This window comes from Solanum lycopersicum, chromosome 3 (genome assembly GCF_036512215.1).
Source record: "Solanum lycopersicum chromosome 3, SLM_r2.1".
In the NCBI taxonomy this organism is placed as follows: Eukaryota; Viridiplantae; Streptophyta; class Magnoliopsida; order Solanales; family Solanaceae; genus Solanum; species Solanum lycopersicum.
Genome location: NC_090802.1, coordinates 8,685,888 through 8,697,829, shown reverse-complemented (window position 1 = coordinate 8,697,829; position 11,942 = coordinate 8,685,888). Strand labels below are relative to the sequence as shown.

General features: G+C 27.4%; 1 protein-coding gene across 1 annotated transcript; it reads right to left on the bottom strand.

Moving 5' to 3' along the window:
- Positions 1–243: 243 nt before the first annotated feature.
- On the bottom strand, positions 244–2,681 carry ACS8 (1-aminocyclopropane-1-carboxylate synthase 8). Its single transcript, NM_001247231.2, is given in 4 exon segments — positions 244–1,502; positions 1,591–1,751; positions 2,248–2,379; positions 2,472–2,681. Coding segments are annotated over 4 exon segments (1,416 nt in total). The 5' UTR covers positions 2,619–2,681; the 3' UTR covers positions 244–526.
- Between the last annotated feature and the right edge of the window lie 9,261 nt (positions 2,682–11,942).

Below are 11,942 nucleotides of genomic sequence, written 5' to 3'. Positions count from 1 at the left end.
CAAGAGAGTAACAGGACTCAAGCAAAATATAAATATGTAGTCAAGAATTCGATAAATATTTATCTATTTTCTCAAATAATGTATCGTATAAACTGTAAACATGTATTGATGTTTTTAAAATTAAATGGGACCAGAATGTTGAATAATTCAAGAAAACTTATGATATAATGTTATAGTTGGAACAATTCAAGAATATTAATTTCACACATATATATTTTGTAGTATGTTCTCTTTTTTTTTTTTTTACAAATAATGATGAAATATGAAATAAACACTTCTCATCCATCACATGGACCGAGTGCATTTACAAATAAATAATGAAAATGAAAAAACACTTCTCATCCATCACATGGACCGAGTGCATTCTCTACATTAAAAATCATGTATAATTTGATTTTTTTAAAAAATAATAATGGAAAACTCAATTTCTAAAAATATTGAGTTATAAAAAATCACCATGGACAAGGGAATGTTCACGTTGGCGATATCAAATTTGAATTTTGAATCGACCTTCTGTTCACACAGACTATCGTTCTCTGTCGTTGAACGATAACCGAAAACCCCACTTGGCAAATAACTTTTTCTTTGGACTTGTACTTGTATTCTGATTAGTCTGATTACTTTGGTCAACATTGATACCAATCACATCAGAGGAATCAACAAAACTTTTAATACGTTGAATAGCGAGATTCAATGTATCTTCTGACATGTTCGCAAAACATGCACGAAACCAACCCGGTTCAGTACAATGACATGATGATCCAGGCGAAATATTAAGCCTAACTTCATAAACTATTTTCTTCCATAGCTCAATTTCTGCTTCAAATGTATTGGTCTTTAATAAATGTCTCATATCGACCCAACAAAACAAACCCGCATTGCTCTCAAGACAACTAATTCCACTACTCTCAAGTCCTTTCACTAACATTGCATGTCTTTTCTTGAGCCTCTTTTGATTTTCGGAGATATATTTCTTCGTAAACTTTTTATCGGCTAACATAGCCGATAAAAGGTATTGAGTTTGTGATGAAATTAACCCAAAACTCGACATTTTTGTAGCCGCGGAGACAATGACCGCGTCGTTCGAGTAAATCGCCCCGATTCGAAAACCGGGAAGGCCTAAATCTTTCGAAAGGCTATAAACAATGTGAACTCGATCCCAAACTTCGGTGTACATATAATTATTTTCGATTAATACTTCCATAACACTAACGAACTTGGGTGAGTTAAAAACCGTGCCTGAATATATTTCATCGCTAATAAGATGAATCCCCTTTTCCGCAACAAAGCTAACAAGTAGTTCGAGCTCGTTACGCGTTAATGTGGTGCCCAATGGGTTCGATGGGTTAGTAACTAGTACCCCTTTAACTCTAAGATTGCGAGTTTTCGCTAATTTATAAGATTCTTCAAGAGCAGATTGTGTAATTCGGAAACCATTTGAACTTGTACATTGTATTGGAACTATTTCCGCCCCGGTCCTCCATTTTAAGTCTCGATCAAATCTGCATACGTACAAATGTAATATAAATAACGTAATCAAAATAATTTAACTTATATACACTGACAGTATAAAAAATAAACATAACGTACCCCGGGTAGTAAGGGGTAGGAAGGAGAAAAGCATCGCCTGGGTTGGCTAGGCAAAACATGAGCGTTTCATTTGCGGAAGTAGCGCCGGCCGTAAGGACAAGTTTGTTTGGATTAAAGGTAACTTTATTTCCTCTAATTTCTGACATAAATTGAACCAATGCCTGCATTAATTTAATTAAACATAAAAATGTGAGATTATGATAACTTAATAACTACTAAAACAACAAATTATATATAATTTAATTTGGAAAAAAGGTACTGAAAAAACTTCTAATTTTAATCTTGAACAAAACAGTAATCTACTTAACTAACTGAACTTAGATGCACCCCCACAAATTCTTGTTCGAGCACGTGACTCTTGATAAAAAATCGAGAGAAGTGTTTAAAACACTTCTAAACTTGACGACAATTTATGGGTGCATTTCACTGATGTTATAAGATTGGGGGTGTAGTCAAGTAAAGGAATGTTTTTAAAATTGTCAACAGTTCGTAAAATGAAACTAATAATTCATAAGAGTGTTTTCAGTACTTCTCTATATAATAGTTTGAAAAGAGCGCGATATTCGCATTACCATTACCCTATAACTTGACAAGTACTTAAATACGTAAAAGTTTTATTATTAAAAAAAAAAAAATTAAAGTGGATATGTAACGTACATTTTTGAAGTCAGGAAGGCCATGATAATCTTGAAATAAAGCAAGTTCTCTAAATATAGACTCTCCATTTCTCTTAAATCCAGCTGCGTCTGGGTTTTGGGCAAGCCAAGACTCTAATAAATCGAATGAAAGCTGCGTAACGCGAAAATAAAATAAAATTATTTGATATTGCATCGTATAAAATATATATATATATGTATAAATTAACGGGATAATTTTTTTACCTGATTTTCTGCGAGACCCATTTGTATTATTCCTTTTGGATTCTGAATTTCATCGTAGGGGTTTTTTTGGTACTCTTGCCACCCTAAGAAATACGACGAATCTTGACCATGTGAATTACATGAAGCCATGTCCGATAATAGTTTCATAGTTAACGACTTATAGATGTTTATTTTTGAAAGAAAAAATTCTGGGAGAAATAACAAATATTGTTGTTGAAAATGAAAAAAAAATAAAATATAATGTAGTTTTGGAGAGAGTGTAAAGAATAATGATGAATGATATTGAGTATAGATAGTTTGTTGGTATTTGCTGGCAAATAAGATAGCTATATATAGGGAGTTTAGTACAATCATGAAAGATTTTATTTTATTATTATTATTATTATTTTTTGGTAAAGAAAAAATTATTATTATTATTATTTTGATTTTGTGGTGTTGCCGAGATGTATTGCTAATTTAACGCGCTTTTGCTATATTTCATTTGATTTTGTTTTTTACTAATATATAGCAATTTTAGCACTACTATGGCTTTGTGTTTGGTGATAACAAAAAAATATTTATGTGAGTTTTCTCTATTTATGCTCTGTTTTTAATCAAATTTTTAAATTTAGCTTATTTTGAAAAAGAAAAATTGAAAGAAAAAAAAAACAGCTAATTTTCTACCTATAAATTTAAAAAGCTCTTTGGGGCAAATTAGTTTTTGACCAAATTTTTGGAAAAAAAAAGTATTTCTATTTGTATGTGTACTATAGATTTTGTTGCTCTTCGCAAGTATTTATCTTCTCACAAAACTTGATTAAATATCTCACTTTTTGAAGGGTTGAAAGTTTTTATCGTCTTTCAAAAGCTAGGTCAAACAGATTATTTATTCTAAAATATTTATATGTAATTTAGTACAATATTGTAGGATAAAGAGAGGAAGGAAGAGCGAGGGGAGCTAGGTGGAGGGAGATTTACTGGTTCGAACAAATTAATAGTTTTTTTCGTAAATCCTATATATAAAATAGAAAGTTAAAATATATATAATGTATATAAGTCAATTAATAACTTGTGTGAACTGTCTAACAAAATTAATTGACGAATTTTAGTGGTAAAAAAAGGTTGATAGAAATGTTTTCCACAAAAAAATTATGAATTTGAACCTTACTATTAATATAAATTTTTCTTTTTTCTTTCTTTTTTTTAAAAAAGCATGCTTTATAATATTTTTATCAATGCAACGTTAAAAAAATTGAAAATCTCCATGTCAAACACATCTTGTGTGTCGTGTAATCCAAGCGTATTGAAAAGAAAGCCTACAAGTGGCTCTCACACTCACTTGGGGTCTCCTTGGAACTACCATAATAATGTCAAACATCTATAATTTTATTTTTCTTAAAACGATTGAAAATTTCAAAATATTTCAAGTATGTTATATTTTAGTTATACATATTTAATAGGAGCGATAAAAAGGAAAGTAACTAGATTAAACAGTTGATCGTCTAAAGTAACCTGAGGATGAAAAAGAAAGGGAAATTAAACTTACATAAATATATTATAATAAAAAAATATTTACCATTTATAACAATAACATTTTTTTCACTTAATCACTTTTAATTCATTTATAATACAAGTTTAATACACATTACAAAGAACAATTTATTATTCACATGTAATACAAGTTTTAATGATAGATAATACATTTTTTTCACACATTTTAATTCATTTATAATACAATGTGTCAAATTCTTACCAAACAAACATTATATATTACAAAAAACAATTATAATTCATATATATTGCTACATAATTCACTTTTAATTCATATTGCAGAGTTAACATAATATTGTTATAAATGATAATAAATAAAAAATATCGCTAAAATCAATAATTATTTATTAAAATATACTAACTCGTGTAATTTTTCCAAAAAGGAATTATCATTATTATAAAAAATATAAACTAAAAATATACCAAATTATAATAAGATATAGTTTTATAGTATGATAAATTTAATCCGACCAATTATCATCCCATATTTGTTGGGTTTTTTTTTTTTTTTCAATTAGTTGGCTGTTGCTTACCTCAATTTTCACATGAACATAAATGGCAGAAATAGAAAAAGCCCATCCATTAGTGGTCCATCTGTTCCCTTCCTATTGGCCCACAAGGTACTGTATGTCTGCCACTTGATATCTCTCCATACATAGTATTTGAAAAACATATAATATGATTTATACATAGTATTTGAAAAACATATAATATGATTTATACATAGTATTTGAAAAACATATAATATGATTTATACATAGTATTTGAAAAACATATAATGTGATTTATATTTATAAGTTTTTAAATATTATCAGAATTAATTTATTACATAGAAAGATCGAAATGTCGATATAATAAAATTCATGACTTTCATAATAAGTCAGTTGGATTTTCGTTGCAATAAATAACAAATAGTGTTTATGACACTGGAGCAATGTGATAGTGTGACGTGCTTCATATCGTACATTGTAAATTAAAGTTGACAAAGCACATGACTGTTATCCTGAACCGCAATAACCATATTATTAGTTTCACGTACCACTGAATATTACATCACTCTTTTGATATTCATATAAAAAATTACATATACAACACAAGCAACTATTATAGAAAGCGTATTTTTCTTTTAAAAAAAACAAAAATTTAGTGTAAACTTTAAATTTTGAGACTTTGCCCAAAATACTAGTTTTATTTATACTATTTGAAAATTTAAGTTATTTGTCAAATAATAACAAATTATCAAAACAAATACTATTTATCTAATTTTTTTACCAAATTTTATTTAGAAAATCTATGGCCAAAGTTAATTAATATATAATGTCTTCCTATTGCGTTTAGCAAACCAATCAACTTAGCTGTTAGTATTAGCCAATTGTTTTGGTTAAAATAAAATGTCATACTCACAATTTGGTGTTTGGTTACAAAAAAGTGAGAGCAAAGATGATTATCTCTAATTTACGTTTTAATTTTAAACAAAATATTTTTTTAATTCATTTTCATATGGCCCATTTATTTTATAAGAGTTAATTTAATTAAGTATCACAGCTAAATTGAGTTAGATCAAATTGATATTTTAAAATTTTAAATTGTTAAAAAATTATACAAGAAATATTATATTTGCATGGATTCATTGCATATATATAAATTATATAAACAAAATATATTTGAAATATTGATTAAAATTTATATAATTTAATTCTTAATAAATAAAACGTATAACAAGCAAAAGTAAATAAAGAAGTAACACAAAATATAGTTATTGGAACATTTATAGTTCATACCAGATATGTGGAACATATGTCCCAATATATATATATATATATAATTTTAAGTTTAATTGGTTTGGGATATAAAAAGTGTACATTGGGGAAAGGATATTGATATCTTTTGGCTGTCTGTATCTTGATAATGAAGGTGGTTTTAAACACAACAAATAAAATTGAAATAATTAGTAACAATTTTTTTTTGTTAATTAAATTGTTCATAGCTAATAACATTTTGTGATAATGAGTTGGTAATATATCATTTAATAAGATTATTGACTAATTTTACTGTTAAGCTACATAAATTATTTGCTAATATTATTTTATTTATAATATAAATGGACAAATTTGATCTCTTTTTCCAAAAATCCAAGTGTGATTAGAAATATAGTATCTAAAATCCATTTCAATGAAAAAATCACTTTGAAGTAGCTTAGAGTACAAGTTCATTGCCAATATTTGTTTCTTTTTTAATCAGATTACAAGTTCGAGTTCTGGATATAAAAGTTATTTTTTGATAGAGAGCATTATCCCCAAATAAAGGGTTACTCATAGTGAATTCGAAATAATCGAACTCTGATCAAATATCTAATATAGGATAAAAAAAGAAATAAATTATTGTAGTATCTACGTAATGGTCAAAGGACTACTAGTCACAAAATTTCTTATATGAAGATGATTAAATAATACTTTAATTCAATATTCTTGATTAAGTTAATGATCTTAGAATTTAGTTCACCGGTCAATAAGTGAAGAATTAAGATTCCAAATTACTCTATTGAATTTCATTGAATTATAGTGGTTTGATTCCTGACTAATAGTTATTTGACCAGATTTTATAAAATTATTTTACTTTGAAAAATTGTTTTTTTTCTAAAGAATATTTTAATCAAGAAGTTGTTTCTGTTTGATCAATAAATTTTAAAAATATTTTTAAACAATAATTAATATGTAACTAATTTTTTTTTAATTTGTATCTAAGTGTATTTTTCTCAATTATATTTTTCAAAAGAAATTTGGAAAAAACTTAATTTTTTAGCTTCTAAAGAAGCTAATTTCCCCAAAAAAAAAATTATTTCTCTAAAGAATTTGATCAAACACTTACTTTTAAGAATAAAACATATATAAAATAAATTTAATTTAGTCTCACCCCGTTTAAGTCTTCCTTTGTCCTTCTCTATTAGCAAGAGTTTGGCCTGCCTTACGCTACGCAGAGACTGTGTCAGGATTTTCAATAAAGATGTTTAAAATCTGTAGAAATAGATAACGGAAGGGGGTTCGACATTTACTATATATACATATAAACTTATTTTTATCATGTATAAATAATATAATTTTCCGTTAAATTTTTTTCGATGAACTCCTTGTATGAAGATAGCTTCGCCCCCTGACGCTACACTAGCCCTATGCTACGATAACATGTCTTACCCCATTGTCATCCCTATTAAGCACAAGTTGATATATATTCTCTTACGACAAAAATCATAATGGATACGCATATCTCTCTTAATGAGTTAAATATGAAATTTTGAATGTTATTGACTCAAATGATTGGTTAGAATTAGATGCACATGATATAAACTTGAAGTTTGTATTATTTTCTTTAAAGATCTAAATTATTAAAGAGATCATAATTCGTATTTTAAATTAGTTAACATTATGTGATTCTGCTTAATTCCTAAGATTGACTAAGATTGTCCTAACATGGATTACTCATTTTGCAATCATTTTTTTAAAAAAATAAAAAAATAATTTTAGTGTGTTCTCATTATGTATGTAACGATATTTTAATGTACATAGATTAGATGTACATAGTAAGAGGAATATTGTTATTGTACTAAGATCAATCCTAAACAAGAACTGTAGATAATTAATATAAGAAAGATATGTATATTTCTTTAATACAATATATGTTCTTCATTATAATGAACTAATTGTTCACATGCATGTATCCTAGTTAATTTTGACTTTGACTTTTATACACATTTTAGTCTCATAATATAAAAAATTACATAGTTATGAAAGGTGAATTTACAAAGGTGAAATCAAATGATAATTTTCTGGACTTTAATCTTATAAAATTGAAATTTTCATAACAATACATTTTAGTTCATTTTTTTGCATTATAAGTACTAAAAGTGATTATTTATGAATTTACCCTTTTTGAACTTCTTCTTTTAAATTCAGAAGAAACAAACATACATCTTTAGCTCATTGATAGAGCCACATTGAAGCAAACGGGTTCATATATATATATATATATATATATATATATATATATATATATATATGTTATAAATTTAAAATAATAAAAATGTATGTGAGGTATAAATATTGAATTCCATCGATTTGAAACATAAGTTTAATATAACGTACTTATGATAGTTAAATCTTTAATTAATTTTGATAAATTTTTTGATTCCGCAATTACTTTTTCTATCATATAGATTTGATTTGGATCAAAAGTACTCTCTCTGTCCGGTATTGTTTGTCATGGTTTCTATTTTTAGAATCAAACTATTAAAACTTTGACTAACATTTTAAAATGTATTTTTTCATCATATTTATATGCAAAAAAATATAATTTATAGTACTTTTCATATAATTTTAGAATATCTAATTTTTTTTGTTTAAAATATCGAATTAATATGATCCAATTTACATTTAAAAATTAGTCAAATAAACTTTTGATAAACATAACATGACATACAATTTCGAACAGAAAGAATAGCACGTAATAAAGTATGAAATAAAAATGATTGAGAAGGGACCATATGGTTTATGAGGAAGGGTAAATGGGTGATTAGGGCATGTGAAATCAATACTGTTGTTTAATGCCCCCACATAACCATATAAAAGTTTTCTATAGATATTATTTATATATAAATAAAAATAAAAATGAAATAAAGGGGTCCCTATTGGAGTCTAATATGTGTAACAATTAGTAGGACAAGTAACATGTTAAATCACATTGTGGCCCTACTACTCCCATTCCCAATTAGAAGACTTCCTAGGTGACATGCATGACCCAGACTACTGTCTCATATTAGTTGATTATTTTTATATTTGCATTGAGTTTTAAAAAATATAAATAAAAAATTATTTTTATTAGTTCACCTTTTAAAAGAATTTTTGAAAATTTATAAATAAATATGGTCATTTTTAAAAAAGAATTAAGTGCAAGAGCAATATAAAAAAAATATTTAATTAATACTTTGTTGTTTTAGTAAGGTGGATAACTAATATGAAATAATTTTTTTAATAAAATGATCAACTACTATAAAACGGAAGCAGTTAGGTAGGACCTCTAGTTACCCGCACTATAAGAAAATAAGAAATTTATCAATTTTTTTTAGCTAATTCATCTCTAAAACGCTTCTAGCTAATTGAATTTTTTTTTATAATCCATTGCTACTTTGTAGCTAAATGAAAGTTTTTTTTTGTTATTTAGCAATAAAATTATACTTATCATAAAAAATAAAATAAAATTATATTTATCGCTAATTCTTCAACTTTTCATAGTGCCGTATTATTGTTAAAATAATGTTTATTGACCACTTTTTTGTCTTAATATTAAAAAATAGTACTGTTGTGAAATGTGAAATACTAATTTTAGGTGAAATTCCTTGGTGAAATTAAATTTAGGTGAATACTAAAGTTTAATTTCTATACTAACAATATACAAAAAAAATTTACGTTATCAAGTTAAGAATATTTATTAAAGCGGTTAAAAATGTTAATAGGGTTTCTAACATGCATGCCTCCCTTCTGAAAATTAACAACTTTAATAAAATGCCATTTTTTCCCAAGAAAATAAAAGAGGTTAGAATATTAATCATGAAAAAATAAAAACAATACAAAGCACTAAAAAGAGGATATACATTAAAGGCGTAAAACGCAACAAACTCAACTTATTACTACATCTATTAACATAAAGATATAAATATACAAGGAAATTAAAGAGATTAAAATACAGTAATAATTACATAACGACGTAGCCTAATTTTTCAACAAAAATATACCAATTGACACCGCTTAAACAAAAATGATTTGCCTCATGCCTAAATTTAAATTTAAAACTATACATTGATAATAAAAGTTATTTTATCACACCTTCAAAGTTATTCAAAAAGACAAATATAAGTCAAATTGTGTAGAACTCTCATGCATGAAGGAATTATATAATTCTGTGGATTAATGTTTTTATTTTAGTGAAACATATGAAAACATTACCTCGTAATTTATAGTTGACAACGTGCACACCTACATACATTTGTGTTGATTTGAGACAACTAGGTATGGGTAGCCATGTTAAAACGAAGCCTTATTGTTTTATCTAGTTCTTTCTAGAAATTGTGCATTATGTTGCAATCTTCATTGCTTCTCATAAGTTAATTCTTGTCTGGTTGGTATTCAAGTATTTCATCCAACATGTTTCCGGGAAAAATATTTGCGTTTAATATTAAAGATGAAGGAAGCTGATGATTGGAACATGTTCAAAGAAGCCCATTGACGTGTTTTACTATAATTTTTTTTTTAAATTGTCAATAGATTTTATTAACAATTTAAGTCTATTTGTATTCTACTAACAAATTACCAACATATTTCTAACTTACTTATATTGTAAAACTTAATAATGAAATTCAAACAGATTACCAACTAAAATCTTTCTAACTAAGTATTTTAGTTGGTAAATACGACGGGAAAAAATGGCGTCAAATTTAATAACATTCTCTCAATGGATTATCAATTGAAATATTACTAACGCACACCTTTTGTTGGTAATGTAACCAATGAAGAATATATTGGTTGGTAATGTCACGACCTAAAATGGACGTAATGACACTCGTCTTATCTCACCAAGACAAGTCAGCCTAAAACTCAACCATTTCAATAAAAATATGGAAATTTCAAAATAAACTCAAATTTACCCCCAAAATTTGGTTGTCATGTGTACAAGTCTCTAACATGTTATAACAAAATTGAAAGAAAAATACAAGTCTCCAATGACCTTGTTTCTAGAATATAACAAAATCACAGATAAAAAAAAAGAGGTCTGCTGAGATGAAAAGCAGCTACATCACAAATCTCCAAGAAGACTCAAAAAATAAGAGAATGACAAGTACCACAAAATCCAGACTCGTAACCTACAAAAAAAATTGTAGAAGCAAGGGGTGAGTACCAAACCACACGGTACTCAGCAAGTAAACCTCTAAACTCAAGTTAAGGGAATGAAATACGAGTACTTCTACCACCCCAATCGAACCTCCACAACTACAACTTGCATAAAATCAGTCCAACCTAACTGTTCACGATAGTCAATCACATATCTCAGCAACAACTAACAATAACATATTATCAACAACAAGTTCAATATTCATCAATTACAACCTTAACAAAAAAGATACTCGCGATCTCAGGAACACACAAGATCACGTTCATCAAATAGAGATAACCAAATATCAAGTACTTTCCAACCGCCACTGAAATACATATTCATAATGAACGAAGGATGTCATGGGATGCAATGCAATATGATACCATAAAATGATAGCCTCAAAATACCAAGTACTCTCTCAACCGTATACACATAATACTCCTCGGAAATACATCGAGAGTTCATGACCAATGGGGGACTCGCGAGATTCATATATCGACACTGACAATCTCCACGTGTCTGTGCGAACGATCTCAACGCACTATCATAAATCAAATAAATTCCGCACAGACGATCTCCACGTGCCCAAATTATAATCATAATTTCATCATTGCACGAACAATCTCCACGTGCCCAAATAATCATAACTCGATCTCAACATGGACGATCTCCACATGTTAGACCTTTACTCATACCCAAATCTCATGTCAATGCATGTGCACAATATGATATCAAATAAAGGGGATGATGCAACAACTCAATAAATCAAATGTCACTATGACATTAATCACCTCAATTATCACAATTATACAGGTTTAGCAAATAACAGAATTAGACATAATAAATCAAGTAAATAATATATCAGCTAATGCCCATATGCTTTGGCATTCTCGGATTACAATTCATATTCTATAGTAATAAACTTTGCCTTTATAATACCGGTACTTGTACCATTTGCAACCCATCACACACAAACAATTAATCACATACCACAATAAATACACACATTTATTAACCATT